The 17931-nt window shown below is 34.6% G+C and overlaps 1 protein-coding gene across 1 annotated transcript; it reads right to left on the bottom strand.

The window, feature by feature from the left end:
* Positions 1 to 16989: 16989 nt before the first annotated feature.
* LOC143601452 (transcription factor PRE4-like) lies at positions 16990 to 17346 on the bottom strand. The gene is made up of 2 exons (XM_077078857.1): positions 17221 to 17346; positions 16990 to 17139 (listed from the first exon to the last, which is right to left on the bottom strand). The coding sequence occupies exons 1-2, from the start codon at positions 17344 to 17346 to the stop codon at positions 16990 to 16992; spliced, it is 276 nt and encodes a 91-aa protein (XP_076934972.1).
* Between the last annotated feature and the right edge of the window lie 585 nt (positions 17347 to 17931).

Raw genomic sequence — 17931 nt, 5'->3', positions numbered from 1 at the left:
TCTCGTCTATCATGTAATCCTCGATTCGTTCGGACTTTAATAACCGTCAATCGGTTAATCGTATTTCCAATACGATTAACTGTATAATCGAGTATAATCCGTAATGTGAATCTTACATACTCGTATAAACGCATTATAATTCATATATTCATTATTAAATAACACATAAATAGTATATACCGGTTAGGGTGTACCTGATTTTGCAAGAATCGTTACATCCACTGCCTACACACTTCCTATGGCCACATTGGCCTTATTTTCCCCAAAAGGTACTATGTCTAACACCAGATAGCATGTTACAAAGGTTCGCATGGTCATGTGCAATTGTAAAAACATGTTCCGGCATACTCCACTGGCCCTGTTGGGTTTGTCAACCCAATAGTACTATTCACATGCCACCGGTTTGAAATTAATCACTTGTGTTTGTGGGGACTTAGATAATTCACATCATGTCACGTTTCTAGATAAACAGATATATGTAACCATGTTTTTCACCCAAAAAGTTCGAAAAACAATTTAAAAGTGGGTCATGAAACTCACCTTATTGTAATATAGTATCAGCAACACACTACTATAAATAGTATGCCTCGATTATATCTCAATTTATATAATCGGTATTGTACTGTTAATACTAGTACAGTCTTTAAACTTAATCGCGTTGTATATCTAATCTGGGTATGGCTATTTTGTCTAGAACAAGTCAGTAGTCTTAGATTTTGACGTTGTACAGTGTCTAATATTCAAAATCGGTTTTGGCTCAGTAACACCGTTTTCCGTGTCTGGCCAAGTTGATTGTTTACGCGTTTCAAAAATAGGTAAGATCACACAAACTTGATTAAACATATTTTTTGATAAAATGATTCAATTTATAAAAGAAATTAGCGTTTAGATGTTTGAATTTGTTACAGGGTTTGTTTTCGTTTTTATACGAATTTGATTGTACAAAACGCGTACAATTCACCCGAATCTTCTGAAAATCTCGTAAAAAGTTCGTTTTTATTAAATCTATACAAAACTATGACAATTGACCACTTTTGAGGTTTTGATATACCAGTCAAATCGTTAAACATAACGATGCCGGTTTTATCAAAACATATATAAATTAAATCTTTATATTATTATAACTCTTTATTTAAATATAATTAAATTTTGAAATTTTTTATAAAACTAACTCCAGAATTCTTAAACTTATTTATTTATTTATAAAAATTCGTTTAATATGTTATTTTTATCCGATAAATCCTCCGTTTATACCAAACGATTCCCGAAAAATACGATTATTTTTCTAAGTGGTAAAAATATCATCATATAATCCCTGTTGAAATTCTAGAATTTAACTCTTTAGTTGAAATACCTTTTTGGGCAAAATTCGTTCGTTAAAACTCGTTTAAACGAGAATCCACAGACAATATCTAGGGTTCGCCAATGGACTCCAAGTTTCATGTGTTATCTTAATATAACATTTATGTGTTCTCCACAAAATTTAATAAATTTCCAAACTGTTTTGCTGTTTTTCCAAAAATCACCGCTAAATAGTAATAAAATCGCCAAATATTCTCCATTTATCAAAAAATTACCAAATTTGAACAGAGACTCATTAATATGATCCTTGATGTCCCTGCAAAGTTACATATACTAAAAAAACCATGCGACGACTTAATCCTAAACATCCCTTAAACGAGTGTTTCGGGTATTACCTTTGTGTTTCCGGGTGTTTAGGCCTTTTGTCGCCTTTTTGGGTTCTTGGTTCTCTAGCTAGTACATCCACAGGTAATATATCACAAAACCAAGCGTAGAACATCAATCATCAAGCCTTGTAACATAGGGTTTTGATTAGGGTTTATAATCGAGTGTTAAAACCGTAAAAATGCAATATAAACCTCCAAATCCATGTTTTTGGCAAAAAAAAAAGCGTATTGTTATGATTTTTAACCATGTTTAGGATTAAAATATGTTTTTGGATCATTTTAAAGGTTTTTATATGGTTAAACATGGTATTCATTAATCGAAACCTAATTCTTTAAGTTTAAACAAGTGTAAAACTCATAAAAATTGATCTTTACCTTTGGTTTCGGCTGGGATTTGAAGAGTAGTAGGAAGGGGATGAGGTTTATTTGAGTTAATTTTCACAAATACATGAGTATGAAGATTGTAATGGAAGATTTCATAAAGGGGGGAGGGGAGGTTCCCACCCCTTACGGCTGGCAGCAAGGGGGGAGGGGCCTTTGGCCTCTCTTTTGACCACTTTTGTCCTGTTTGGGGTGCCCAACGTTAAATCACGAGTCCAAATTTAGTTCAAGTTTGGTTTTTAATAAGAAAAATACTTCGGGTTTGACAAGCTGCGCAAAAACGATTGTTTTTCAGCTAACTTTTGTAAATTAAGAAAAACGTACTGACTCGTAAAAATCCAAAATATTTTCACAAGTTGCTTAAAACACCTCAAATAAATGTTTTATGTCTTTTTTGAGTTATTTTGCACAAATACATGAGTATGAAGACTATAAGGGAAGATTTCATAAAAGGGGAGGGGAGGTTCCCACCCCTTACGGCCGGCACTAAGGGGGGAGGGGCCTTGGGCCTCTCTTTTGGCCACTTTTGTCCTGTTTTGGGTGCCCAACGTTAAATCAAGAGTCCAAATTTACTTCAAGTTTGGTTTTTGATAAGAAAAAGAGTTCGGGTTTGACAAGCTGTGCAAAAACGAGTGTTTTTCGGCTAATTATTGTAAATTAAGAAAAAGGTACTGACTCGTAAAAATCCAAAATATTTTCACAAGTTGCTTAAAACATCTCAAATAAATGTTTTAAGTCTTTTTTTGGCTTGAAAGATGATACAATTCTTGTTTTGATACATATGATCTGGCTTAAGTTCACATTGTATTGTTAAACGAAAATATTTTCGTTTAAGCGGTTTTGCACATACTAGGAATGTAATATCAATATGTTAGTTATAATAATACATATATTACTTGTATATGACCCCCTTATATATCCAGGTCATAATCAGTATCAATCGGTTACTCGTTTACTCGATTCGACTTAACCGGTTACTTGTTTACTCGCTACATAAAAGTTAAGGTGTACCTCGTTTGGTCACGAATGTCACATTCTCCCCCGGTTAAGAAATTTCGTCCCCGAATTCGATGTTCCAACTGCCGTCTTTTTGGGTAAAAGGTGTGGGTAATTTTTTCAGAATTTATCCTTTCGTTCCCAAGTATATTTGGGTCCTCGTTGTGAGTTCCACCTAATATTTACCAATGAAATTCTATTGTGTCGTAACTATTTGGTTTTCCCGTCTACTATTTTACAGGCTCTTCCACAAAGTTTGGTTTGTTTTTTACGTGCGCATATACCAGTGGTACTTTACTCCAATGGTAGTTTCAGCCGGTAGACTACGGGACCAATTTTAGTAATAACCTCGGAAGGTTCAATGTATCTTGGAGCTAACTTACCGGTTTTACCAAATCTTATGACACCCTTCCATAGGGATACTTTAAGAAACACTTTACCACCTACTTCAAAAGATAACAGTTTTTTTATGAGCATCGGCATCACTCTTTTTCCGGTCTCGAGCGGCTTTCAGTTTTCATTTAATATTATGTATTTTATTGGTCGTTTCCTGAATCAAATCAGATCTTGTAACTTGAGTATCACCAACTTCCGTCAAACAAAGTGGTGATCGACATTTCCGCCCATATAATGCTTCATATGGTGCTGCTTGTATACTACTATGGTAGCTATTATTGTAAGAGAATTCAATTAGTGGAAGGTGTTGATCCCAATTCCCTATAAAGTCTAATACACAAACGCCAAGAATATCTTCTATTTTCTAAATGGTTCTTTCGGATTGGCCATCTATTTGAGGGTGGCAGGTAGTGCTCATATCTATTCGGGTTGCCCAAGCTTCTTGTATAACTTGCCAAAAATGAGAAGTAGAGTGGCTATCTCGATCTGAAATAACTGAAAATGGCACACCATATCGGGATATGATTTTATTAATGTAGATTTGGGCGAGTTTTTCAGTAGTGTGGGTGTCACGGATCGGAAGGAATTGTGCGGATTAGGTCAATTGGTGCACAATTACCCAAATTGCTTTATGCCTCGGTAGGTTTTGGGAAGGTGGGTTACGAAATCCATTGTTAATTGTTCCGACTTACACTTGGGTATTTCAGGTTGGTGTTACATTCCCAAAGGTTTTTGATATTCAGCCTTAACACGAGCACAAGTTACACATTTACTAGCATACATGGATATATCCATCTTCATACCAGGCCACCAATAAAATTCTTTCACGTCTTTATACATTTTGTCAGTACCTGGATGAATGGAATACTTGGATTTGTGTGCTTCGACCATGATTAATTCACGAAGATTATGAAGGGTTGGAATCCAGACTCGGTTTTTGAAGTATAGTATTTCATCAGTTTTTTTATAATTTTTTCTCATTCCCGTGCAAGTCTTCTTTTTCTAAGTGTTCTTCTTTTTTGGCTTCACCTTAGGTGATACGAATTTGCTAATAAAGACTCATCTGAATGATCATTTCTATTGCACGTACTCTAAACATTTAATCTTTTTAGCTCAAGGCACTACTATATTGGCTTTTCCCGGATGGTATCGTATTTCACAATAATAGTCATTTAACAATTCCACTACCTTTGTTGTATCATGTTTAGCTCTTTCTGATCAAATATGTCTTGTAGGCTTTTGTGATCTGTATAAATTGTACATTTGGTACCATATAAGTAGTGTCTTCAAATCTTAAGTGCAAAAATAATTGCTCCCAGTTCAAGATCATGAGTGGTATAATTATTTCGTGCACTTTTATTTGTCGGAAAGCATGCGCTATTACTTTATTTCTTTGCATCAGTACGCATCCTAAACCTTAACGAGATGTGTCACAGTAGACTACCAAGTCATCAGTTACTTCTGGAAGACTTAATATTGGAACTTGACACAACTTTTGTTTTAACAGTTGAAAGGTCATTTCTTGTTCTTCTCCCCAGTCATACTTTCGGTCTTTTTGATTTAAGAAGCTTAAAGGTTGGGCAATACCAGAAAATTTTTCTAAGAAACGTCGGTAATATCCAGCTAATCCCAAAAATTGGCGGATTTCTTTTGGTGACTTAGGCGTTTGCCAAATCTTAATAGCTTCTATCTTACTATGATCTACCCGAATTCCTTGTTGATTTACAATGTGTCCTAAAAATTGCCCTTCTTGCAGCCAAAATTGACACTTGGACAACTTTGCATACAGTTTCTCCTGTCTTAATAACTCCAAAATTACCCTGAGATGTTGCTCATGTTCCTCCTTACTCTTTGAATATATTAAAATGTCTTCAATGAATACTATTACGAACTAATCAAGGTAAGGTTTGCAGACTCGATTCTTAAGATCCATAAATATCGCAGGCACGCTGGTTAACCCGAAAGGCATAACTAAGAATTCATAATGACCGTATCGAGTCCGAACGTCTGTTTTCGAAATATCTTCCTCCTGAATTTTTACTTGGTGATAACTAGATCTCAAATTAATTTTGAAAAAATATTTCCCTCTCTGGAGTTGGTCAAACAAGTCATCGATTCGAGGAAGAGCATACTTATTCTTAATGGTAACTTTATTCAATTCCCGATAATTAATACACATTCGAAAACATTCATCCTTCTTCTTCACAAACAACACCGGTGCTCCCTCCTACGAATAGCTAAGTCGTATAAAACCCCTATCCAATAAATTTTGTAATTGATTGGATAGTTCTGGAATTTTAGAAGATGCAAGTCGGTAAGGTGCCTTAGCGATGGGAGCTGCTCCTTGTATTAGGTCGATATGAAATTCAACTTGTCGGATCAGTGGAAACCAAGAAATTCATCTGGAAAAACATCTAAATAATCTCGTACCACTAGGATTTCTTTTATACGCCTTTCATCAGGGTTTTTGATTGTTACATGTGCCAAATACGCAATACGTCCTTGGCGCAAGTATCTTAGTACTTTAAGATGAGATACGAAATGTAATATAGTACCAGACTTTTCTCCCTATACCGTCATTACTTCATTGTCTGAGAGGGGAATTCTAACAGTCCTTACAAATGATTTCGGCTTTGTACTTAGATAGCCAGTCCATACCGACAGTTACATCAAAACTTCCTAATTTTACTTGGAGTAAATCGATAAGGAATGGTTGGTCGTTTAGAAAGAAAGGGCAGTTTCAAACTATTTGGTTAACAATTATAGACGTACCGTTAGCGAGTTCTATAGTATAAGGATCTATTAGTTCACTAACCGGTTCCCCAAAGGTAAAAAGTTAGTAGATACAAAACTTCGATAAGTACTCGTATCATACAAAACTGAATCATACTGATCTAAAACTAAGAATGTACCTGTTACTACATTAGGATCCTATCGTGCTTCGCCCGATCCTATTACGAAAGTGTGTCCCTTAGTTAGATTGGAAGTTGATGCATGCCCTTAGTTTTGTCTTCTTACTACACATGGGTTCAATTTGGGGCAATATCTCCTAAGGTGTTTCGTACTACTACATCCATTACAAGTACGGAGGTTCATTGTAGGTGGGGCTTGCTGAATAGGTTGTTGCCAAATTGGTTGGGGGTTTAGGTGGTTGTGGACGGAGAGGTTGGGTTGTTTGAGATTGTCATTTTGCAATATCCATAATAATTCTACAATTTGGAGCAAAACGCCCAATCTTTTCACACCTTTGACATATAGCCAGTCGACATTCACATGTATGATGCAAACTACATTTTCCGCATTTCGGCAGAGACCCTTTGTTCGTATCTTGTTTCACGTTAGAGCTGGTCATGGCATAATTTTGAGTTATAGGACGAATTCGTTTATTTTATGGTTTATGTTGTTATCTAGATGCTCAGTTCGTTTCAGACCAGACAATTCCTCTAGTAATCTTAACACACCGCTTCTTGTGAGATCGAATGTAATGATACCGGCTTGTGGCACCGCACTTTCCAAAGTTGGGTGGGCTATGGAATTTACTGTACTTCTCACTTTCGGGGTAAGTCCCCAAATGTAGCGTTCAATGCACTTGGGATCAGATGCTACCATCCATGGTCCTAGACGAGCAATTTCATTAAAACAATTGGTGTACCCCAAATGGTTAGCGCCTCTCATTTCTTAATTTCCATAGTTCATGTTCCAACCTCTGGATTTCATTCTTTGGGCAAAAATGTTTCAATACTAAAGTTTTAAGTTCTGCCCATGTCATATGGTTAATTGCTTCTTGTCCCCGTGTTTGTACAATTGTATTCCATCACATTAAAGCATGACCCATAAATGTGCAAGTAGCATACTTGACTATACAGTCTGGTGGACAGTTGTTGATATTAATGACAGACTCATTCGTTTCAATCCATTTAACAAATCCATTTGGTCCCTTGGTACCACTAAAATCTATCAGTTTACACTACATAAATTGTTTAAACGAACACTCCCGACACGGGGATTCGCGTTACAAGAAGTATTGGCATTCGATAGGGGTGTTGTATTCGTGACATTATTGGTATTTAGAACAGGTTTGGGTTTCCAGTGACATTAACATTCGGCCAAGTATTATTATTGTTAGTTGCAGTATTAGTATTCGGCAGGGTAGTAACATTTGCAGCTGCATTAGTATTTAACAGGGTAGTAGTACTCGTAGCTATATTAGTATTCAGCGGAGGTGTAGTATTAGTGGTCGTATTGGTGCTCGACTGTTGATTAACAATTGTATTTAAACGAATATTAGCAGTGACTTTTGCTACTATAGTCGGAATCACTACTTTCAATTGTCGGATAATCATTTCGGACACTTCCGCCTCAGATATAGTGTTAGCTCTCTTCAGACCATTTTATAACAATTAATTAAATATATATTAATTAGTACCATTCACACCATACAATGCATAATAAAGGAACTTATAATCACAAACACACAAGTATGCTAAACACACATTTTTATTACACATAACTGTTACTGAACATATACATTCAAAATCAGCACATAGGCTTGAATATGCCTACAAAAATTTGTCACTAACTGACAAGTAGACTTAACCTGGTAAGGTCCAGTGCTTGTAGTAATAGTAGATCAAAAACATCCTCCATGTTAGTATCGCATGCTACTGTTAGGTGCCTACATGGAGTACCAAAAGACTATAAAGAGTACTATACTATTCGTATCTATGTCTACCTATATATATGATACAACAACCACATAACAACGGCAGCCAAGACCGCAATCACTCCCATGAAACCCCGCAACTGGGTAGTCACTCTTTCCAAACACCAACGGGAATAAGCATCTGATCGTTGTAAGTGTAGCCCGATCTGCTGCAATGTCAGAATGCACTCGTACATCTCCCGACGTCAATGCATACCATTCTTTATAGCAATGAAGCATATCAAGTGGTGACGATATTAAAATTAATCAAAAATAGTAGGTGATTATATTTTTTTAAAGAATAACTGATAACAAGCTTTGAGTAACGAGGGAAATCGAATAAGTAGTTGTTTGAATTTTAGTTGACTGACGAATTCTATAAAATTGGAATATTAAACGAGTGTTATTTAATTATCATTTATAATCAACAAGTTATTTAATTATCCGTTAATTAAATGGAAATAAATAATTGTTGTTTATTTACTTTAACTAAATAGTCATTTAAAAACCAGATTAGTTTTATCATTATTTAGTTACTAAATAATAAATTAGGTAAAAGTCTGGTCCGTTGAAAAACTATGTTAAGGGATCTATACAATGATTAAGGTTTTTCAATTTTGACATTAGAAATCAATTGCAAAACTTGTACAAACAAGAATAAACTTGAATGTGCCTCCTTTTTCTTCTTTGTGTCGTTGATCGAACCGCCATCGGCCTTCATTCGTCATCGGCAGCTAACCACCATTATTGCATCACCGCTCTGTCCGGCCTATTGTCGCGTTGCCGCTGCCTCACTGCCAATAGAAGAACCGTCATGCCGCTACACCAGTTTTACCAGTTTCATTGTTTTAGTGAAATCAGTTATACAGATTAGTTGTCTTGTTAGGTCTGATGCTCAGATTTGATTAGATCAAATTGGTTTTGTGTGGTGGTTAAACGATTAAGATTTGAAGAAGATCAGATTTAGGAATTCTTTCAGAGAAAAGTTTAGAGTTCCAGATCTAGTGCCAGAATTTGCTAAATCTCAGTGTTCGAGCTTTACAAAGTGTGCTTCGACCATTTTATGGAAGTATTGTATTATGAATCTCCTATGGTTGAACTATTTCAATTTTGTTTTTCATATGGACTCCTGGTGAAATATCCAAAGTTCGGTTTAGATAAGTTCTTACGTTTGTTTATTGCTGCTGCCTAAATTGTTTTTTATTATTTTGTTAAATCTCGCGTTAATATATAGTTTTATCCTATAAGAAGACATATTTGGTTATAACAAGTCATTTAGTGCCAATGATGTTGGGTCTAAAGGAATGATTGAAATCTTCTCAACCTCCCATATTTGTCTAACTATGGAATCCGAGCAGGCTCAAGCACTTCAAGCAAGGAAAATACTTCCTCAAGCAAGGTATCCTATCCTAGCTGGATATTTCTTCAGAAATATTCTAATTGTTAAGTTTCAAGCAAACTGCATTTCTTCGAGCAAGGTTACTGTTGGGTCATAAAACAGTTAGACTGATGCATATCAAAAGGCCATGACATGATCAAGACTAAAGTAAAATAAACGAAGACGAATTGAAGAATTGCATTATGGTTGTGATGGTGTAATACCGAAATCATTATGGATTCTGGTGAGGCTAATTTAGGATTTGTTGGGCTTGGCCTTTGGGCCTTTTGTATGGTAAACCTATATATAGTCAATGTTTAGTCATTATTTAGGGTAACCAGTGGTAAAGCACTTTGATAGCCACCATAAACTCTAGAGAGCAAAGTTGATCTGAGAAGAAATTATGTACCCAGCGTTTGGTGATGATAAACATGTTCATTGAAGTTCATCTTGTTCTTATTATTCATTTATATTGTTCTTGAATCACCACGATGTTTGGATTTCGCACAAACATCGTGTTTACTTGATATCATATTGTGTAGATCTGGATTCGGGACTTACAATTGGTAGCAGAGCCAGGTTGACCTGTTCTAGGCTCGGTTGTGATATCAAGTATTCAAGATTTGTTCTTAAGTGTGGTCGTGGTGTTTGATTTTCCGGTGACATATTCATCGGAGGTGGAAGGAGATATCTTGGGATAGATGTTGAGTTAATTTTGGTCAAAATTCAAATCCCACAAATTTCGGGATTTAGTTTGTTGCCAAAACTACTCAGTCAAAGCTGGTAAAAGGGTTCTTGGCTAATTCTTGGCCGTTCTCAGGCACACTTGATTGATTTCGAGACCATTTAAGGGTTTTCGGCCAACATCCTGAGATCTCGGTCAAATTTCTTGTGATCTCGGTCAAGCTTTCGGGTTCTTGGTAGAGTTATCGGCTAATTTTCAGAGTTCTCAGTTGATTTTCAGAGTTTTTGGCTGACTTTCAGGGTTTTCGGGTGATTTTCAGGGTTCTCGGTTTACTAGGTTCTCGATCAAGGGTTCTCGGCTGTGTTTTTTCAGTAACTATTTCTATCAAGGGTTCTCGGTTGAGCTTTTGGTTATTGGTCTCTGTCAGAGTTTTTGGGTCAAGGTTCTTTGGTTGAAAGGGTTCTTGGCTACTTGGGCTTTAGTGACTGTGTGCATTTGGTCCTGGTGTTTTGGGCCTTAGTAACTTGGGATCACATAGTAAATTATGTGGGCCTGTTCCGTTGGGTCTTATCTATGTACTTACTCTTGAACTAATAACTTGGACCATTATCTTGTACTTTTGTTTAAAATGGACCAGTTAAGTAAATTATGTTCTCCCAGCTCATCAGATGTAAGTTCTGAATTATGTTCTCAATATTGTGTTAATAGATAGATTTGTATAAATTACACAATAGTAATCTGATTAGAGAAATGGGGGGAATAAAACATGAAAACTATATTCTGAAGACAAATGAGAAAATACTTAAAGAGAAAGTAGATTCACAACATAAGGACATACGTCAACTTCAAAAAGATTTTAGTTTAAAATATTGTCACCACTTAGATGCTAAGAAGCATATTGCTAAATTAACTGCCGATCTAGATTGATCTACGAAAAGAACTTATAAAATTAATTGGTAAATTTGAAAATACCGATTTCAATTTTATGAAATTTGATGTATCTAGTGAGGTGGTTGAGAACATGATTAAGCGTCAACTAAAGTATAAGACTCAGAAAGTTAAGGGTTTAGGATATGAAAAGGCGTCTCCTCTTTATAATAATAACTATACTTGTATGCCTGTAACTGAATAGGAAGAGGCTAGGAAGGAGAACATGATATATGGTAAACATGTTCAATCTGAAATTGTTGGATCAGGATCACTAGAGGAAATTAAACCTGTTTTTAGATGTGTGAACAATTTTGATGCTTCTACTTCATTTGCAGATATAGTAAATGTTGTCGCTTCTAATAGTGAAGGGGTTCAGGCTAGTGAAAAGAAATATTATGCTAACGTGTCATCAAACTCAGATGACACCACAACACAAAACTGTACTAATAATAATACACAGAGTCATGGCAACAAAGAGAAGGCACATAAGAAATCAGCACAACAAGGACAGTCTCGTCCTCATAGGTCCTTTGGATCTCATTGTGTTGATAAATCATTGGGTGTTATTTATATTAAGAGGCAAACATGTTACCACTATAGCATACCGGGACATATAGCTAAAAGTTATTTTTATCGTCTATATGTTCCCTATTACAAGCAAAATCAGAAGGCTACACCAAGGGGCATGAAGAATAGAAAAATATTTCCTAAGAAGAAACTCGAATCAATTTTAACTTCACGTCCTTCCCAACATGAGGAAAGTGCTTTCGTTGACGTTAGAAGAAGGTTGAAGGCGTTTTTCATCTGCGGGAACGGCGGGCATTTGGCAAATGAGTGTCACTACCGTCCTGTTAAAAGACAAACTCCTCAGGTGAAAGGTAACAAGTTTCAACCGAAACCAGTGGTTGGACAAAACGCCTATTTTATAAAACCACGAGTATCTGTACAATGGGTCACAGATACTCAAGGATTCAAATTTAATATGACATTTTTACACTCAAGTGATTTTGAAACTGTTAAAAGAAAAATAAATTTTCAGAAATCAAACAGTGTGGAAGTTCTAAGAATTCGAATTCAAATTGTTCCACTCCAAAGTCCGTTCTTTCCAATTTCACTAAACCAAAACAGACTTGGAAACTTAAAACTCAACAAACATGACCGATAACAACAAATGTTTCTGTCAAAGATGGAAAGATATTAGTTGGTAAAAGGTCATATATGTTGATTCTCAAGGGAAAGATATGCATGTAGGAACAACCTCAAATTCAATGCCTCTTAAATGGGTTGTTCCAGGCACATGAAAGGGTAAATATCCATTATCTTAAGTCTTTAAACCATAAAATGGACTATTTGTTGCCTCGACGGGATTTTAGGGTGATAGAACGTTTTTAATTTTCTCTCTAAGTATGTAGTAACAAATCAATGAATTCATTGCATATTAAAAGTTTGTTCCAAAAATTCAACTCGCAAAGATGCGGAATCTCAAAAACCAAGCTTATTCTTAGAGGGAGATTCACACAAATGGGAAAATGTTGACTTGAAGATAAAAGGTAAGCGTATCACTTTGGTATGAAAGATTGATCAGTCAAAAAGATTTTAAAATTATTAACTTTTATTTATATGTGTACATAAATTTATCTTGTTTTAATTGCATTCAATTTATGCACAACATTAGGGTGAGAAATTTAAAAAAAATTAATAATCATAAATTTTAAAAGTACAAAATATGTTCACATATAGTTTTTCAAGTATAGTTTGTTTTTGTTTTTCAGAATGTGAAAATGACTTGAATGTACACGAGAAATGATAGTACATCAGTTGGCTGACTATCACACTTCTTCATATATTATTATTAAATGCTACATTTCGACGATTAAGTATTTGTTTAGGTCAATTTGTACATATTTTTTTTGATAAAATGTTTGCAAAAATTCATTTAGGGGGAGAAAATTAAAAATACAAAAAGAGTGTGCGTGCGTTCTTATAAAACAATTGTTATTAAAAATATTTTTGCACTCTTTCGCTTAAAGTTATGTCGGTTACTTACGTTCGAGGGACATGTATTTTTATACATGTTTGGTCCTGTTACCTACCAGTAGACATATGGAATAGCATTTTACCTGAAACTGAAAGTGACTGGGGTGACTGAATGTAAAAAAATGTCTTCTACAACACATTCTGGAAAGTAATATGATTACTCAGTTATGAGCTCTTTAGAAGCTCAAAACATTTTAAACCGAAAATTGATCCAACCTTTGAAAAATGATAGTAAAATTTTTTATGTTTGCCTAACGTGTGAAGTTACTAAGCTTAAAAGGCTTCTGAACAATCATTGATTTGTATGGTAGATTTCTTTGATGCGTAAATGTTGAAGTGATATAAACTAAATTTGCTAAACTTATTGTGCAGAGTCATTTTGAAGATATGTGCATGTAGGGGTGTTAATCGGGTCAACCCGATCGGGTTTCGGGTTAATCGGGTCTGGTTAGTCGGGTTTTCCTTAAAAAATATCTAACCCGCAACCGGACCCTATTAAGGTTCGGGTTATTTGGGTTATTTGGGTTAATCGGGTTAACCATGTTACTTTATAATTTTAAGTTGTTTTTTGTGTTTGTAACTTATAGGTTGCGAAATTTCTCATTCCACTCGATTTTCAAATTATTTACAAGTAATTGTCTTATAAATCATATATAGACCTATAAACGAGTCAAATCGATATGAATAAAGGCATGTCCTTGTTCGTTCATTTTACTTTTATCAAACACGACACTTAATCGAACAAATATTTGTGTTCATGTTCGTTAGTTAAAATCTAAAGATGTTCTTGTTCGTTTATTTAAAATCTCAACGAATAGTTCACAACCATAATTAAACAAAGATAAATGAACATGAAGGAACATATATGTACATACATTAACGAACACAAATATACCTAAACAAACATAAGTGAACGCATTTAAATAAACACAAACAAACAAATATAAAACATATGATGGTGATATAATTTCTAAATGCAAATAATATTTAATAATTTTCTATTAATATGCAAATGAACATGAATGAACTTAAACGAACGATTATAAACGAACATTCACAAATATAAATGAACGAGTGAAACATGTGTTCATGTTCGTTCATTTTATTAAATGAACAAACCATAAATGAACTTTTCTCTTAACGTTTCATGAACAAGCAAAATAATTAACTCATCTATAAAGCTTACAATATTGTCTTTATAGTACTTATTTCACCATTTCATTATTGTATTTAAAGTTAAGTATCACCACTAATCGGGTTATCTGGGTTAATCCGAAACCCGACTTTTTTTTCCAAAAATAAACCCGATTAATACTTTTTGACCCTATTTAACCAGACCTGAATTAGCTTATTCGGGTTCGGGTAGGGTCGGGTTAATCGGGTTCGGGTATTTTGAACCCCGCTATGTGCATGTCTCCAGATATATCTCACCGAATGATAGGCAGAAAAGTAATTGCACAGTCATACATGAGCCTGTTATTGCTTTATCACCAAAATACTGTGCTTTTATGTTTTTTTTTTTTAAATTATATAATATTGTGTTATTAAAGTTCGTTTTTCAAAAGCTTAAAGGGTCAGACTAGAACTACAAGGGTGGATCATTCAAATAAGTCCTAAACACTCTAAATGTAAGGTTTGTTAAGACACGAATTGCCAGCCCTAAACACTGGAGTCAAATTAGGGTGATATGGGGAAAGTCATATACGCTTTGAGAAGAGATAGGAGGCATCACATGTCAATAAGTGGTCTCCATCTATGCTTTATGCCCAATTGAACCTATTTCATATCACTAATGCAATGAAAATCATACAATCTCTTAATACCTGCTATCAACATGTCTCTCTATGTCATAATAATGCTGAAAATGAATCATTGTGAAAGCATCTTAATCAATATGACTCCATGTTCGGACTTTTCATAAAAGTTTGCTCGATTATCGAAACTGAAATTTGATCCCAAAATTTGTTAAAATTACAAGAAGGCCGGGTGGATAATTACTTTGTTTTAATTTATTACTTTTATTATATTTTATTTATTCATTTTAATTTTACATCATGATTACTCTTGTCGAAACAAATGCGTTATGAAATCGTTTAAACTTGGATCAGGCTTTTGTTCTCAGCCCATGAAATCTGATAACCGTTATGTGTGTTATAGTTGGTTTAGCTTGTGTGATCTCATTTCAAGTCTTTTCAAGAAAATCATAAAAATCTGAAAAATAAAAATTACAAAAATATGTGTGGCTTACTTTGTTTTATTTAATTGTTTTCAAAATATTTTGGTTGATATTTCTATCAAAGTTGATTGTTCTTACAAGACTGATTTCTTGCAACGGAAGCATGTGAAGTATCTGAGATTCAAATTGGATGATGTTGTCAATAAGGGGGGAGATGGTAGAGTATTGGATGCAGATGCTGAAGTTGCTAATCATGTTCAAGTAAAGATTCTGAAGGTTTCGAAAGCATCAGTCTAAGGGGAAGATTGTTGTGTCATAAATTGGCTAGGCTGACGCATATCAAAAGGCCACGACATGATCAATACTAAAGTACAATAAACGAAGACAAGTTGAATAATTGCATTATGGTTATGATGGTGTAATACCGCAATCCTTATGGATTTTGGTGAGGCTAGTTTAGGCTTTGTTGGGCTTGGCCTTTGCGCCTTTTGTATGATAACCCTGTATATAGTTAATGTTTAGTCATTAGTTAGGGTAACCAGCGGTAGAGCACTTTGATAGCCACCATAAACTCTAGAGAGCAAAGTAGATCTGAGAAGAACTTATGTACCCGGCGTTTGATGATAATAAACGTGTGCATTGAAGTTCATCTTGTTCTTATTATTCATTTATATTGTTATTGTATCACCACAGTGTTTGGATTTCGCACAAACATCATGTTTACTTGATATCATATTGTGTAGATCCGGATTCGGGACTTATAGTCAGTTCTTGTTCAAGCATGGTTTACTACCGAGCAAACCCTTAATATATCTTTGCTTAAACTAAATTCACGAGCAAGTTAGTGGGTCAAGCAAGGTTTGGAATAAGGAAAAATCTCAAGTGTGCTGGTAAGGAGTTTTTGGAAATCTTTCTAAGTGTTACTCCCAACATGATTTAGCCTCGAGCATGTCTATAGTACCCGAGTATACTTAGAATGTTCAAATAAATTTAAGTGAAGGTTGTGTCTCATCAATGAGACCTAAACATTATATCTATAGGTCCACCTAACATGACTTCTACAAACCCTAATAATTAGTTATTACAAAACATTCTAAAATAAACTACAAGTGTAAAACAGGTCTTCGAGCATGGTCCTCCAGTACATGGCTCCTTGTGACCTTTTAATCATCGAGTGTGCTCGGGACATTACTTCGAGCAGGTCCATACTTAGAATATATGAAGAGTTCAAATATTCCTCTCAAGCAAGCTTCGATCTTCATGAGCATACTAAACTTTGCTCAGATAGCTCTCACAAGCAAACTAGTATTAAGTGAATTAAGATTTATTATATAATTATTCAATGTTTTATGCAAGAAGAATCAGAACAGGGTATGCAGATTCAATGTTTTAATTGTGACATATAACTCGAAACTCTAGAGTGCAAATAAATGACTTTCCCTTTCATTCTATGACATTTAAATCATATCATGAGTGACTACATACTCTCTTATTACATATAACTCGAAACTCATCAAGACAAAAATCATTTACGATAAAAATGACAAAAAGAAAAAGGGAGGAACTCTAAAAATATAGAGAAATCAAAAAGTAGTAGAGGAGTGCCAAAAAATATAGGATCTATTGCATTAGTAGACTCCTGATGATGGAAGCTTGGGTGGAGTCTATGTTGTCCAGCAACTCCGACAGACGAACGCTTAAGTCTTCAACTTCCCGATGCAAGCTTCTAATATAGCTGCATGTCTCTTGCAGCACCCTCGCTGCTGATACCTGCAACCATCAACCATCAATAATATGATATTTTGCTTTCATACACAAACACCTTATGAATTTGTAAAAGATCTTAACGACCTTATCCGAGCAGCGATTTCGAACTTCAGGAAGAAGTTGGTGCAATTTGGAAACAAGATCGTTGATCTGGTCATCAGTGATCATAGTAGATCCTGACTGCCTAGATCTTGATCTTCTGGTCGACATTTGTTACCTGGGATTTATGTTTATTAACAGATGGAAAAAACAAAAAGAAAGATTAATGCATGAGTCAAAACTGTAGGCTATTCTTCTGTATAAATACCCTCCAAACTTACTTTGAATGTGTAGGGAACATGACAAGTGATTTAATATTATGCTTGTGCCAAATTTTAATAAACGATTGTGAATGTTAATAAATAAAACATATCTATATCTTATTAGCTTGACAACTATGACGCAGTATTAAAAACGTTTATTTGAATCTAGAAAACCTAGAAATTAAATAATGAAATTTTATGCAGATCACAAGTAAAGTTTTTTTGAATCTAGAAAACCTAGAATTACATATATATATACTAGTTTGTTCCTCCCGTATTACGAGAGTTTATTTAAAGTTTTTTTTAATCGTTTTGGTATTTTATGATGATATATTTTATTTTTGTAGCATAGTTTTGTTTTAATTTAATACATATATATTAGTTTGTGACTATATATTTTAACGTTTGGGTTTTATCAGTTGAGATGTTTAGGTTTTTTAGATTTTTAACGAACAAACATAAACGAACACGCGCATGTTGATTTTTTTAAATG

This window comes from Bidens hawaiensis, unplaced genomic scaffold (assembly GCF_021521415.1).
Source record: "Bidens hawaiensis isolate Kalapana, Puna unplaced genomic scaffold, B.hawaiensis_p1.1 tig00056307_1, whole genome shotgun sequence".
NCBI classification, from domain to species: domain Eukaryota; kingdom Viridiplantae; phylum Streptophyta; class Magnoliopsida; order Asterales; family Asteraceae; genus Bidens; species Bidens hawaiensis.
Note: the sequence above shows the minus strand (reverse complement) of the source record. Positions and strands in the feature narration are given on the sequence as shown.

Excerpts from the sequence above, each read along its gene's own strand:
- LOC143601452 (XM_077078857.1), bottom strand. The coding sequence starts at position 17,346 with ATGTCGACCAGAAGATCAAGATCTAGGCAGTCAGGATCTACTATGATC. Across the intron at positions 17,140-17,220 it reads GAAATCGCTGCTCGGATAAG|GTATCAGCAGCGAGGGTGCT; the intron begins GTCGTTAAGATC and ends TGATGGTTGCAG.